Source organism: Podarcis liolepis (assembly GCF_965112155.1).
Source record: "Podarcis liolepis genome assembly, chromosome: 10".
NCBI lineage: Eukaryota > Metazoa > Chordata > Lepidosauria > Squamata > Lacertidae > Podarcis > Podarcis liolepis.
Window position 1 is genome coordinate 32,464,549 of NC_139562.1, and position 15,608 is coordinate 32,480,156.

General features: G+C 38.4%; 1 protein-coding gene and 1 long non-coding RNA gene across 4 annotated transcripts in view; one reads left to right on the plus strand and one right to left on the minus strand.

The window, feature by feature from the left end:
• Positions 1 to 2,493: 2,493 nt before the first annotated feature.
• LOC310687519 (putative RNA-binding protein Luc7-like 2) overlaps positions 2,494 to 15,608 on the minus strand; it is a 28,088-nt gene continuing 14,973 nt past the window's right edge. For all 3 annotated transcript variants that reach the window (XM_083462662.1, XM_083462660.1, XM_083462661.1), the window contains 8 exons: positions 13,508 to 13,606; positions 12,481 to 12,591; positions 11,047 to 11,190; positions 8,997 to 9,173; positions 6,497 to 6,588; positions 6,156 to 6,185; positions 4,874 to 5,068; positions 2,494 to 3,511 (listed from right to left, as the gene is read on the minus strand). In XM_083462662.1, the coding sequence (XP_083318788.1) occupies positions 3,313 to 3,511; positions 4,874 to 5,068; positions 6,156 to 6,185; positions 6,497 to 6,588; positions 8,997 to 9,173; positions 11,047 to 11,190; positions 12,481 to 12,591; positions 13,508 to 13,606 (1,047 nt within the window). In that variant the 3' untranslated portion in view covers positions 2,494 to 3,312. The remainder of the gene's footprint in view (positions 3,512 to 4,873; positions 5,069 to 6,155; positions 6,186 to 6,496; positions 6,589 to 8,996; positions 9,174 to 11,046; positions 11,191 to 12,480; positions 12,592 to 13,507; positions 13,607 to 15,608) is intronic.
• Positions 14,919 to 15,608, plus strand: part of LOC310687535 — a 43,309-nt gene continuing 42,619 nt past the window's right edge. Inside the window, exon 1 of the long non-coding RNA XR_014516456.1 lies at positions 14,919 to 15,583. This is a non-coding gene — a long non-coding RNA (uncharacterized lncRNA). The remainder of the gene's footprint in view (positions 15,584 to 15,608) is intronic.

Genomic DNA, 15,608 nt, shown 5'->3' on the forward strand with positions numbered 1-15,608 from the left:
AGGACTTCGCGAGGGCTTAGATTCCCATAATCCCTCGCAGCCCGAGTGTTCATTTGCATGCGCTCCGGTGGCCGCGCGAGGGGTTGTTTTTGCACCCGCTAGGGGGGATTTCGTCTTTGTTTCACGAATTGCACCCCGGATAAGGGAAGGTCAGGCTGCGCTTCGCGACTGGTGTGGTCCCGGGGCTTCGCTGTGTTTTGCTCATCCTCACTTATAAAGCTGCTGCCTTCAACTACCTGCCTTCGCTGCAGCGTAGAAGGTTATGCCTTAAACTTATGAGTAAGGAAAATAATGATCCGGGGTGACGCCCGGGTCCTCACTGCTAATGTGAGAGGAATTTTTGAACGGGTACAGGTCGTCCCTATGGTGACCCGCCTACTTAGCGGGATGCCTGGGTGCTTTGATCTGCCCGACCCTTCCCTACTTAAATGGTTAAAAAAAAGTTTCTTTTGATATTTTAGTTTGGTTTTATCGACGGTAACTCATATACACCCCATACAAAACATAAACGATGTTGTATTCTGTGCGGCTTTCATTTGAAGCAATAAGTTTAGGATATAGCTGCTGCATTTTATATCAATGGATGTTGGGTTGAGGTGCCCACAGGTACAAATAGCTGCTGAAGACATTATGCAAGTTGTTCAAACATACTCTTCGTGCCTTTAGAACTGTTCAAGAGGTACACATTCCTATTTTAAAGTATCTTACTGGGACAGAATTGTGAAAGAGGGAAAGTACTTGGGAGCCATTGCATAAGATTTATACAAAATGTTGAAGGGTAAATTATACATGAGCCTTATACATACTGTGTATTCCTTGTTTTCACTCCGCTGTTAAATCACCTGTCTTTTGGACAGGAAGATAGCTATGGACAATTAAAAAAAACTGGAGAGAGGCATTTATCAGATGAGAGATCTTGCTAGAGGTAAAGCAACATCTAATAGAGAAGCCAGATGATGCCCAGTTTCAATCTAATCAATTCTGCACCTTTGCAAGGTATTTGGAAACGGGGGGGGGGGGGGGCTTTGTTCCCTTACATTATTTGAGTCTCTCTGTAACAAATCAAAATATGACATAAAAGGAGATGAATCTTTATTGCATTCTTTTAGAACAATACACAGGAGATACAGGAGGCCTGCAGACAGTAGGGGGGAAATTTAGGGATTATAATGGCAGATCATAAATGGCAATCAATTTGGCACAACCCACCCCTATGAGTAATCTCTGCTCATCTGTAGGTGGCTTCTCTCAAAATTACCTTTTGCTGGCACTGGACTCTCTCACCAAAACATAAATTGATATCTCTCCCTTATGCTGGAAAGGCTGCAGAGAGAGGCTCACATTTTCATGCAAGGTGGAGCTGCATGTTCATAGACTTCTTTTGGGAAATGATGTTTCACATTATTTCTAAAATTACACACCTCACCCAATTCAGCTCTCAATGTATTATTAGACCCAAATTCAAATAGCCCTAAATGTAGAGATTAGGTATTTGGAAATATTCTACAGAAATTGCCATTGACTTCTGGTTAAATATTTGGAGTGTGGCTTTATCGGAATGTCTTACTCATCACAGAAGGGTAATTAAAAGCACTTCAAGAATGGGCACTTTTGGTGAGACTTGACTTCCTTTCTTTCCCTCTATAAATGAGACAGAATATACTTTTATTCCACTCTCAACACAAGACTCTCTCTGGAGAGACTACTTCAATTGACAATACATAAGTAAATGTATTGCTTGTGTACTATGTGCTCACTGCATATGAAACTTAGTAAAAATATAAGTTACTGTAGTTATATGTTCTTGTATTTAAATGAAAAACAATAAAAATTATTGGGGAAACATCACTATAAAATACAAAGTAATAAAAACAAACTGGTTAAAAAAATATAAACAATGGTTTCATGCTTGACTTTGCTGATGCAAGGGGACTGAAACAAAAATCAAATCAATTTGAGAAACCTCATTATTATACTCTCTTAGCTCTGAAGAAAAGCACCTTCTCAACAGTTAACAGATGGTATTGAATTATATAGCTTCTCTCAATCTAATGGAAACAGTGCCAGTTCGAACTCCAACTCCAACTGTTTATTTGTAAACGCAAATGAAGGCCATGTACACATTTATATGTGGAGTACCAAATATATTCAGCCAATCACATCTTCAGCAATAAACAATTTTTTGAGCTGTGACTAGACTGGAGCAAGTCTGTGTGGGCATGCTAACAGCAAATTCTATAAACATCTTAACCTCCCCAAGTGGAAGCTGCCATTGTAAAGCAACACGATGTTGCTGTTCCTCAAAATGCAGATAGTCTGTTTCATAAAAGGGATATATTATTACAACTGTGTACCTCAAACACAGTGTTACCATCCAGGTAAAAAACAATATATCACCATGCAGGTTCCAGAAACAATTTACCTGATAGAAAGCATGGACATTATCAACAAGCAGTTTAGTTGCGAGGAAGGAGTGGGGAAACACACAGCTACTTCAAGGGACAAAATTGTTATTTTATTTATTTATTTATTTTATTATTGGTTTGTTGTTTTTTACAATTAAGGATGTGCAGTTAACACCCCACAAGAAAAGCAGAAAAAATCTTATGGAAAAAGAACCAAGTATACTGAACACATACCAATCAAGTGGTACAGACATATGGGACTGGTTTTGATTTCAAAGTTTCAATAGAAATTAATAAAAAGGATGAAATGCAACAGCTGTTCAATTTCAAAGTCTAAATGGGCACTGTAAAAAAACCAAAAACTTTCAATTTTCTCCAGCACACATCCCGTCTAAAACATACTGCCAAACCTAGGCTCTCAAGAAGCAACTGAGAACACCGTATTATAGAGTTAATTAAAAGCTTTGGGACCCACCCGCCTTCCCTAAAAACCACTCAGTGCTGCTGTTTCGACTGGAGGAAAATTAGAGTAGTTTATAAAGGTTTGAATGCATCCAAGGCAAAGAGCACAATATAGTTTGTTCACTATAACTTGTATTGAAAAAGGAGAATAAAACATTGAGATCTACGTCTTGGTACATAAAATTGTTGTCTTTTTGAAGAGAGATCTTTGAAAATAATGTTTTACAAGTTTATTGGAAAAGAGAAAAAAAGGACACTGCTTTAGCTGTCATCAACTGAAAGGGGTCAATTCAGACTTCATTATAACCATTTTTATACACTGTACATCTACCCTAGTTGGATCAGTGTGTGGAACTGCTCACTGGTGTCCCTTTGAATAACTGTAAACTAAACCACAGTATGCAACTCCATAGGAAGCTAAAGGATCAAGTGAATGTACAGCCAATTATATTTCTCCTGCTTCACGCTCTTCTGAGCTTCTCCTGTCTTCTGATCTGCCATTAGCACTTTCATAGGAACGCTTCCTGTCTTTGCAATCTCGGTCTCTAGGTGACTTTTCTCTGGGACTCCTTTCTTTGTCATGTGATGTTCTGTTACGGTCTCTTGATCGCTCTTGATCTCTGGAAGCTCTTTCTTTTGAGGATCTGGAAAGAAAATACAATGCATTTGAAAACCAACATTACTTCATTTGGTTTTTAATTTTATTAATATGAAAGAGACTGGCTGAACAGAACATAAAAGGGCACAGCAAGAAACTGCCTAACAGAGCTTAAGAAGGCATAGCAAAAAAATGTTATGAGGTCAAACTAGGATCACTTGCTACATCTGGAATCCACTGCCTTCTCCTTCTATTCATAATTCTAAAGTTAAGGGGAAGAGACAAACTGTTGCAGCTAGTCAATTTTCATGTAATCACAGTCAATATTATTACTGGTCAACTGATGTAACTATGCTGCAATTAGAGCAAAAACATTTCTTGGATAAGTCAAGCCACGGGCTAGTTCACAAGCAATGCTAAATAAGGTTTTAAGCCATAATTTAATGAACGGGTTCACCACAAATTGTTCCAGAGAAGATAAAACAATCCCAGCTTGTTTCACAAACTTGGGTCTCTAGATGTTGTTGAACTACAACTCCCATCATCCCTGCTATCTAGGGATCATGGGAGTTGTAGTCAACATCAGCTGGAGATCCAAGTCTGAGAAACACTGCACTAAACAAACCATAGTTAAGCTGCTGGGCAGTTTGAATGATCAAACAAGTCATGGTTTAAACCATGATTTACCATTATGTGCAAGCCAGGCCAATGTTCTCATCACTTGACTTGTTAGGATAATAAGAGCTTGCACATTAGTAGAAGGGTACAGGTTCCAAGCATTCAATGCCAACAGATTATTTCTATATAATTCCAGCAACATATGTTCTTCCAACAGCTACAAACTAAGGTGATTTGTACTACAAGTTCTTTTATCTTACATTGTGTTGACCTATGGTTATTAAAAAAACAACTTGAACTTAAGAGACAATATCTGTCAAGGAGCATACAGTCTAAACTCTGACAGTAAAAGAAACAAAGTAGTAAAGTCAAAGGTTTCAAATGAAAAGATGCTTTTGAGAAAGCATTTGAATAAAGTTCAAGTGGTGGCACTATCTAGATATTACAAAAATGAACTCTACACATAAGCATGTGGAAATGGCTGATATCCTGGTGCTAGGTCCTGGAAAGAAGGGCAGAAACACTGTTATTTAAACAAATTAAATACAACTTCCCCCCATCACAAAAGTTTCTCAAAGCAGTTTACAAATATAAATGCAAACATAAACACAATAATCCAACCATTAAAAATACAAATTATCAAACTAGTGCCCATGACAAAGGACTTGTACCTCATTTAAGAATAAACTAACTACCATCAAAGACAGAATAACGTTTCTACCAACTTTTCTGCACATAAACTAGTAAAATTGAGGACATTAACTGCTCCTCTTGCTGACCTAAATGTTACCTTTTTTTAGAACTGCGTTCTCTGCTCCTGTCCCGGGAGCTATGCCTGCTTCTCTGGTGGCTGCGGCTCCTGCTGCGACTGGTGGAACGAGACCTGTGACGGTGACGTTTCTCACGGGATCTGGAGCGAGTTCTTTTCTTTCGCTCACGTGAGGAAGAACGAGATCGATGTCTACGGCGATCTCGGGATCTTGACCTGAAAAGAGATTTATAGCTGATGAGAAAGAACCACCAGCAAATACATTAACAGAACCTACAGGGTCACCACTCTCTTATTGTACTGCACAGGAGTTTGCAAGTTTTGGAGTTTAGCAGAACTCTTTGAAGCAGATGAAAAGCCTTGTAGCTCTTCTGAACTACTACTAAGAATAACTACCTACGTTGTGTGACAGCAGCAAGGCAGAAGCACTCTATATCAATGCTAGGACATGTCATGCTAGAATCTGGAACTTCTGGACCTAAAATACCAAAAACAAAGGCAACAAACTCCCTGCTTATTGACAACAGGCAGGTGCCTTCTCTATATTCGTTTTGATGCCTATCCAGACACACAGAAGTTACATATGTTTTACTTCTTATCAAGTGTTGGTTTTAATCTTTTTAGTTCCTCCCAGTTCCTGTTTAACTGTTTTTAATAAATAACTAATAGTTTTTTAAAGAAATATCACTGTAAACTTCAGAGGTTTTTACCCTCCTTTACAATCAAGCAGTGTGTGTGTGTGTGTGTGTGTGTGTGTGTGTGTGTATATATATATATATATATATATATATATATATATATAAAATGATAAGTTTAAATAAACATTTCTCTTGGCTTGAAAAAGCAGCCAATTCAATCTCTCACCCTGTACCTTAAGCCTCGAATGATTGTTCAATAGCTAGTAACAATATGGCCCACAGCCACAGTGAATCCAGTAGCATCTGAAGCGACTCATGAAATTCCAATTCTGCAGAAGACCTACATAATCTTTGGTTAACTAAAGAGGATCAACTGAGATTTCTAGCACAAATTTACACATTAATAAGCAGGACCAAAGATGCTAATTTCCCAGCAACTAATGAAGCGGAAAGGCACTATATACAAAATGAGATCCAGTGAGATTTCTCCGTAGTTGGGTGATGAATCACTTGAGATTTTGAATGTATCTGCTGGAGTCAACAACTGAAACTTCATTTTTGTGCAGAAAATTAGGACTGTGTTTGTAATCTCCAGCGAGATTATATTATTATTTATTAATGGTTCTGTTTGTGAAAATTTACAAGAAAAAGGAATTATAACCTACCTTTTAGGGTTCTTGCTATGAGATCGAGATCTGAAAAAAGTGCAAAATACAGGTAAATTTTTATGTTGTGAAGTCAAAATACAAAGTACACTATTTGGAAGTGAGTATCATTGAAGTGATGCATTTTGCATGCAAGTGCACAGCTTATGCTCTGCAGCAATACAAAATCCAGGTCAATCCCAGCTCCAATGTCAAAAAGATGCATGTACCAGCTATTTTTCATTGTTAATGAAAACTAAAATTGTTGCCTTTCCAAGTATATAAGCTTTTAAAATCCATTATTTGCTATAAATATGAAACCTATGGGGAACATAAGAAAATTAATGCTTCTTGATTTTTACCTCCTTAGCTTTTCCCTTTCTTCCTTCTCTCTTTCTTCCCTACGCTTTAGACGTTCTTGGTTTCGTTTCTCTTGCTTATCAGCCACAATTCTCTGAAAAACAAATACAAAGTTGCAGAGACTGATAGGCACATCTATTTCTCTTGTCAACACACCAGGATAGCTCAAATGAAGGTGAAAGAAAGATACAATAATCACCCAAAGGTATTTTAATCAGTTAGTGGACACTTACAAATATTTAAATTATTTTGCTTAATGTTGAGTTCTCTTTTTCTGTGTAGACCAATATTTAAAATTTTTGATCTAGAAGCTCTGTGCACTGAATTTATTGTGAGAGGTTATAGTAGACCACAAGCTTAACTCGAGTCAACAGTGCAATACTGCAGCAAAGAAAAGTTAATGCTATTCAAGCTGCATCAGGCTGCTGTAGTACAATGTTCTGAGATCAAGAGAAGTAATAGTATCACTCTGTTCTGCCTTGTTCAGACAGCACTTAAGAGTATTGTGTCCAGTTCTGGACACGCAATTTAAGAAGGATATCGATAACCTGGAATGTGTGCAGAGGAGGGCAACCAAGATGATAAAGGGTCTGGAAACCAAGCCTTAAGAGAAACAGTTGGGGAAGTTGAGTATGTTTAGCCTGGTAAAGAGGTGAGTAGTGAGGTGAGGTGAGAATATTCTCTACTAGAAAATTATCCAGAGAATATTCTCCACAAATTCTAATGTAAAAAGCAGTTTTACAACCCACATTTTAAAAAATCTAGTAAATAATAAGTCAAGCTATGAAACTGCCAGTGTAAGTAATGAATAATGATTTTTTTGATCCAGTTACATTACTGGGCATTGTGCTATTCACCATTGGCAGTTCTGAAATGTGAGCTACAGAAAACACATTTTTTTAGTATTAAAAATGCTATTCATTTAATTTTATGAACATTTGAATTTGTATGTATTTCAACTATATGTAATAGCCTTTCCCCCCTATTTTGGTGTGACCTTATTCTTAGCAATTCTATACCCTTGGCCATACAGTGTAATATTTTTTTACAGAAAGTAGCTTTAATGTTTTATACACTTAAAGTACCAAGGCCTATACAATCAATTTCAAGTTTGGTGCAAAAAAATCAAAGAAGGTGAATTTACTGCATTGCCCCATTGAATAAAAGTATCTGTACAGTTTTTGCTTGCCATCTGAACAAGTTTACCCATGAACAGACATGTATATTAACTAATTACAGTGGTGCCTCGCAAGACGAAAAGAATCTGTTCTGTGATTCTCTTCGTCTAGCGGTTTTTTCGTGTTGCGAAGCAAGCCCATTGACAGATTAGCGGATTAGCGCTATTAGCGGCTTATCTGCTGATCGGATCAGCTGATAAGCGGCTTAGCGGCTTAGAAAAAGGGGGGAAAGGGAAAAACCCCCGCAGGAACTCGCAAGAGGTTTTCGTCTTGCAAAGCAAGCCCATAGAAAATTCGTTTTGCGAAGCACCTCCAAAACGGAAAACTCTTTCGTCTAGCGGGTTTTCCGTCTTGCGAGGCATTCGTCTTGCGGGGCACCACTGTATATCATTTTCAATGCATTAAAATGAATATTCTTCTATTTTAAATGAAAATTCTCTAATATTCTCATTAATTGAGAATGTTCTCGAGGATATTCTCCAAAAGATTATTCTCGAGAATTTAACATCACTAGTCACAAGCTTGTTTCTTCCTGCTCCAGAGGCTGGGGCTCGAACCAATGGATTCAAGTTACAGGAAAATAGATTTCAAGTAAGTATCAAGAAGAATTTTCTGACGGTTAAGAGATGTTTGCCAGTGGAATGGACTCCCTGGGGAAGGTGGTGGAGTCTCCTTCCTTGGAGGTTTTTAATCAGAGGTTGAAAGGCCATTTCTCATGTAGTGTGTTAGAAACTGAGATATGAAAGCTAGGAGCTACATGGCACCTTAAACCTAGGTTATGAGCGAAACAATGGAATATCCAGGCATCCTTTTTTATAACAAAAATACAAAGCTGATAATGAATGAACTGCAGCTAAAATACTATGTTCACTTTTCACATGGTCTAGTCCTTCCCCTGCCCACTCCCCTAATATTCTTAAGAGGGTCTCTTCTCCAGTCTTCAGAGAGTATCTAGAAGTGGGGAGGCAGAAAAAGCTCCTCCTTTCCTTCCTCTCTGCAGTTATAATCTGAAATCTTAGGCACAGTACCACACCCAGAGCTCAGAAAATGCTCACGCTAATGAAATTTCCTGTTGCAAAATGCACCTAGAACAATGGGAGTTTGAACACTGAATCACAGGGAGTTGGAATAGATGACCCTTGGGGTCCCTTCCAACGGTATAATCCTATGGCTCTATGATTATTTCATACATTTATTAGTTGCATTACCTACTTAAGAGCACCTGGAGTCATGCAAACCCATATTAAGCATGATATGATATCCAACTAAATCATATTCAGAATAGATCCATTAAAATTAATGTACTTATGTAATATTTATTTACCCTGAGTTCTTCAAGCTTCTCTCTTATTTCAATAAAGCCCAAGTGCAATTTTCCTCCGAAGTGATCAGCAAGCCGCCTGTCATTATCATGTAGACCAAGATATGCTGAGCATACTTCACAAACTCGAAGCTTCTGTTGCTGAAAGCTGGAAGCAGGCATGGAATTCCTGTACACTTCCTGCAAAGACATCACAATATTTATCTCAAATGCATGAATAAAACATATTCTTGATAAGTATATAATGTGCCTTCTCTAGCTAGAAAGCCAGCATTTCCATTCCTTAATAAAGGACAGGTGATGAATTACGCTTTACAGTGGGAAGGTAAACGGCGTTTCCGTGTGCTGCGCTGGTGCCGGCTCGCCAGAGCAGCTTCGTCACGCTGGCCACGTGACCCGGAAGTGTCTGCAGACAGTGCTGGCTCCTGGCCTATAGAGTGAGATGAGCGCACAACCCTAGAGTCGGACATGACTGGCCCGTACAGGCAGGGGTACCTTTACCTTTATGCACAAGCTCCAGCCTAAAGTTTCATTAATATAAATTTTATTTTTCATTTTTTAAAATTTCCCAACCTACAGTTTCAAGCCTGCAGCTTCAGATTTAAAGAGTTCCACCCTTTTACAGAGCATATGCATGTGCACAAACAGACATTTTGCTGGTTATTCACTCTGCTGCTGCACACTTCCTGGATAAAACTGATGCCAAATGGCAGAGGCAACAACAGCCACTATTTCTAACAAGTTAGACTTGCACAAAATGTCGCAATGTATCCTCCTCTCTTAACAGGGGTGCTTCTGTATAGGGTTCCAGCCGTTCCCGACTTAGCTATACTATAAATTGCAAGAGGCTCAAACAGGCCAACGGTGCATCTGTATTGGAATTTTTTAAAAAGACGTTTTAATTATTTCATCATTTGTGCCATTTGCTGCCCTAGGAGACATTGGAAGGGTGGAATATACATTTTTTAAAATAAATTAATTAATAAATAATTTGCCTCTTACCAGTTTTTTGATTTCCAACTAATACACAGCATTGTTTGGCTGCCAAAGGCCACTGACAAAATCACAGTGGGTCAGGGCTTTTTTGGGGAGGAGGGTTGGCCCTCTTATGTGTTCTTAGCTACTTTTAAGCTTTTCTTTGCAAACACACATCCTTTCTCAGCAGCTCTGTTTGCCTCCAGGCCTGTTACCATGGGGACATTAGGTTCAAAATTAGAGTGAGTGTTTGGTTTGCCAAGATCAGAATAACTTGCTGATTATCTGCCCAGTGTGATACCCCTTGGTGTAGGGAAGAGAAGGGCAAAAAAACTTGAAGGAACTGCCAGTGTAGAATAGGTGTATTGTCTGTAAGCGAAACAATAATGGAGAAATAAACTTGATTTTAAAACAGATTATTAAAGAAACTGCTTGGTATGAGCATGGGGGCAGGAGGAGAAAAAGACACAAATAGAATGTAATTATAAGGATTTCCAGTTAAAAAGCTGGAAAACAATGAACTGACACTGCTGATGAAATTACATTTGTTTCTATACATAAGCCAGTACTGGGAGTTCACAAATGCAGCTTAGAAGCCAGCCAATATAATAATAACAATTTTATATAGCACAGTTTAGGCACATGGTGCTTTCCTGCCATAAGGAGATTACTATCTAAAATTGACACAGGAAGAGAGGGGGGAAACAGACAGTGGGAATAAGTAGGCGTCTGGAGAAAAAGGTTAGAAGGGAAACTGGGTGGTAGCTGGAGGTACCCAGCACCGCAGAAGGAAAGAAATTGCATGAGTCCCCTCATGCTATTTTCTCCTTCTGCAGTACGTGATAAGAAGTGAAATCAGCTAGAAATAAAATCCCAACTCTTAAATTCATATATAGATTTATTTGACATTTTGGGACAACAGATGAAGTTGTAACCATCTAAGACTTCTCTATATGCTAATGTTGTGAATTAACTTATTGATAAACAATATAGACTGAAAACTTGGGACCAGTGTTTTAACCATGATTTTCAAATACTGCACTAAATTGAACCACTAAAGAATGCAATTTCAGATTACCTCTGCTTCTCTTTTCTTTGCCCTTGCTTTCTCCACTTCATCCATTACTTTCTGAGATTCTTCCACATTTCCATCAGCTCCAAGTTGTTCCACCTTTGCAAGCAGCTTTCCAATTTCCTCATTCAGTTCATGGACTCTTTCAGCCTTTAAGATGGGAGAAAATGTAAGACTTACAGTTACAAGAATTCAATAATGCACAAAAAATCATTGTACTATAAACCCACAAGTAGGACCTACAACAAAATGTGACAGTATGGAGCACTTCTGTTAAGGATTCCAGTTGGCTAGCCAATCATGCTCTCTTCCAGGACTCTCCATACCCTCTCATACCCTGGTTTTACACACACAGCAACAATAAATCAGCATTCTGTGGCCAAAGCACATAATCAGTCCTCACTGGGCAGGTTCTGGCATTTTTCTGGTCCCTGCCCCCCTCCCCCACCCAAGATTTAGGAAAACCCAGCTAAGTTATCTATGCACAAAAATGGGCTGCTGGTCTCTCATTTCTTGAGCCATATAACTTTTAGAAAGAGCATTATGAGATAAAAGGTTTAACTACACTTAAAAAATAAAGAATGGTAGCCCAAAACTTCAGTATGCATTACATTCACTGTAATTTATTAGTCCATGGTATTTCCCCAGTAAAACAAAACAAAAACCCACTGACGTTTACACAAGTATAAAATGGGAAAGGGCCCTATCTCAATGTCAGAACAACTGCTTTGCATGCAGAAGGTTCAGTCCCCAGCATCTCTAGGTGGAATTAGGAGAGAACCTTGTCTGAAATCATGGAGAGCCACTGATATTGTAAATGATACTTAGCTAGATGGTCCAATGGTCTTTGTCAGCACGAGACAACTGCCTAAGTTCCTCCCCAATACCAAAAACCACCTAATGTTCCTTCCTTGTACCAAAGTTAGATATATGTAACTCCCTCAATAATTAAGATGACTATGGCATAGGAGTGGGTATTATTTGAACAAAAGAAAAATATTCTCTTGTCCTCTAAGGCAGATCTTTTTTCAGTTAAGAGAAGAGCCACCGAATTCCTAATTCTTACAAGCAGGAAAAAAGGTTCTCAAAGTCTGCTCTTGCATTTTGAGTTCCCTGAACTTTCTTTCAAAACCTATGAATTCATTTCAGTTCAATTCAAGAAAGCTTGCAATACATAGGAGAAAACATAAAATGCTAAAATCAGAAGAGCCCAGAGAATTGGATCCAACTCAGAGAAGCTTAAACTATGCATGGCCCTGTCAACAGCTAAATGGACTTCTAATAACCTGAGAGCGTTGCTAAAATGATTTAAGGAGATAGGTAGGGTGATTACCGTGATTTTTTTTGCACATTAAAGAGTTACTGTAGAAATAATGGTTTAACAAATCAAGCTAGAATAATTATGGAGTGACTTGTAGAGTGGGAGTCTTAAATGCTTACTTTGGCTGCAACTTCAGCACTGATTTCTTCTTGGGTTTCAGCCAGTCTTTTCTTTGCCACTTCAGTTCTTCGATCACAATCAGCAATGAATGACTGTAGATGATCCATTGCCTAATACATTTAAAAAAACCCAATCTAAGGTATCAATCAAAGGAGTATCACTGCCAGAAATAAGCATTTTTTAAAAATAAGGCTAGCATTGCTACACTGACTGCTGGTTCAACCTTAAAATGTGCTTGGGTTTTTGTATTTTATTCAAGTTCTAAAGTTTTTTTATTTGCATAACTCACCCTCTAGACTTCCTGGGAGATTTTAAAGCAATGCAACTCAGACCACATTTAAATGCATTGCTTTCAATGCAACAAGCAACAAGTACACTAAATCTTTAACACTTTACCATTCCCTTTCAGATCACATAGTGGGCCATTTCAAATGGTAAAATTAGATGGTACAATCATATTGGCTTGACACACATCTGCAACTGTATTTGAACTGGCAAAGAGTTTTTAAAGTGAGAAAGTAACATGTATATGGAATTCACATAACAAGGAGTAATACCCTAGCTTCCCACTGCGCAAATGTTACAAGACTAAAGCTTCTTCTTACACACTATTGGTACTGTGGGATGTGGAGCTATTGGTACTGTGGGATGTGGAGTGAAGAAATGACACCTACCATGCCTTCATTTTAAAAAGGGTTGTGTACTCTTAGTGTGTGTCAAAGGTACAAAGGCAAATGTTTGGAGACAGTTTGGAGGTGGAGGGTGGGGAATAGCAACGACCCCTCCCATTCTTAATAATTGTCAAAAGTTATGAATTCCGTATTGAGGATATGGAACTATAAACATTTCACTACACTTCATGTACTGGTCAAATAATTCTGCAAAAGCTGCCACTTAGTTACTAGGATTCTTTATAGAATTACAAGTTTTTAAAAACACAACTGCACTGTGCACTTGTCTCATTCCTTCCCCATTCCCCTTTCTCTAGCTTTTAGTAGATAGAAATAGCTTCAAAATAAAACATACGTCAAGCTCAAAGAAAAAGTCTTGTTCTTTGGATGCAATTTCATAATCGGCTCTTAATGCCAAGTCGTGCACCTTCAGACATTCTCCAAGGTCCATCCTCTGAAAATAAATGCAAAATTTTACATAGAAACACTGGATACATAGTGGGTTAAAACCATATTCTACTCCAATATTATGAAGCAAACTGTGTTTGTGCAAGCTTTAAAAACAATACAATATTTGAAATAATTAGCATGCCAGATTTGTTATAAGTGATCGAATCCAGTCTGCACTGAAGCATCAATGAGCCTCAGTATAACCATACTCACAAACTAGAGCAAAAGGTATTTGTTTGAACCTCATCGAAACAGCTCTGCAGTCTTAGCAGCATTTCTAATAATATTTTAAAAGTAGAAAATCCTAAGTACATTTCCCCACCTATCCTTGTATATTTTTTCCTGATAAATTAGTAGATGCAAGTTAAGAGGCAAAAGGTGTGTGTACGCCTGATGTGGAAAACCTCAAGCTGGGTGATGTGTACAAATATGCCCCTCCAGGGCTCTCCCTGGGCTACACCACATATGACCCTGCTGTGCCCCTTTCTCAACTTTGCTTTGCTGGAATGTCTCCTTGTGATAATGCCTCTTGCTTAATTTGATGGCTGGAGGTTACAAATTCTAATTAAAATCACAATGCAATTAAAAAATAACAATAAATAAATCCAATTTCAAAAACTAAAGCCAGCAGCAGTTTAAAGCTATTTGTAGCAGGACAACTGTTACATGAGAATGTGGGCATCTGGTTTGCATCCCTCCCAAAAACCACAAGTGGAAACCAAATTTTTATATATATATATATATATATATATATATATATATATATATATATCACACACACACACACACACACACACACACACACACACATATATAGTGTCTCTTTTCTTGCTTATACAAACAGTGGTTGGGCAAACAACATAACCTCCTGACATTAAAAAACAGTAGTGATGGGGAACTTCAAATCTCTTCCTAGGACACACTTCCTCGCTGGCTCTACTTTGCACCCTCCATCAGTGTTTTCACCTGGCTAGGATGTTTTCTTCTTGCTTGCCTGGAGGATGTGTGTAAAAACTAGCCTAATGTACAAATGTAATTTATACTTGTTGCTTTGTCTACTTTTGCCTCTCACCCCACCCACCACTGGCACATGGCCGCTGGAAGGGAAGGCAGCCTTTGAGCTAGAAATGGTTCCCCATCCCTGATATGCAGAAAAGAGCACTGCTTTCCCCTCATATTCAAGGAAGCTGGCAATGCAATCCTATACATGCCTACTGAGAAGCCCCACTGAATTCATAGAATCATAGAATCATAGAGTTGGAAGACACCACAAGGGCCATCGAGTCCAACCCCCTGCCAAGCAGGAAACAAATTCATTGAGACTTACTCTCAGAGATGTGTGTATAAGCTCACTCAGTGGGTGATATCCAACTAAGTCAGACTCTGAGTAGAGTCAGTAAAATAAATGGATTCATAGTGCTTTCAGTTGGTGTACTAAATGTGACTTATGTTGACCATCGTCCATTATCTTTAGAAACATTCCTATTTTTCCAACAATGGAAGTTTGGGTACCAGTATAGCCCTTAAAATCTACCTTTCTTTTTCCTATGCAATGACTTATATAGTATTTCAGCTCTGCAGCTATAACTAGACAGTACTTGATATTCAGTTACAGTATATTAGTATAAAAACCTTAAAGAGGGGGCTAGGACATATAGGCTGCGTCTACACAGCAAACATTTAGGACTGTTTAATTGTCATGGATTTTCTTTAGGGTTTTGGGAACTTGAGTCAAAACACTGCACTACGTAGTTTGATTCTGCTCAGCTACAACATACATTTCAATTTTGTTCACTTCAGACTAATAGATATTGCTACCAGTTCTGACATTATTGAATTTGTTTGGCTTAAGTTCACTTTTGAAAAATTAAACACAGTGGCACCTCGGTTTACAAACTTAATCCATTCCGGAAGTCTGTTCTTAAACCAAAACTGTTCTTAAACCAAGGTGCGCTTTCCCTAATGAGGCCTCCCGCTGCCGGTGCCCTTCTACCATTCGGATTCTG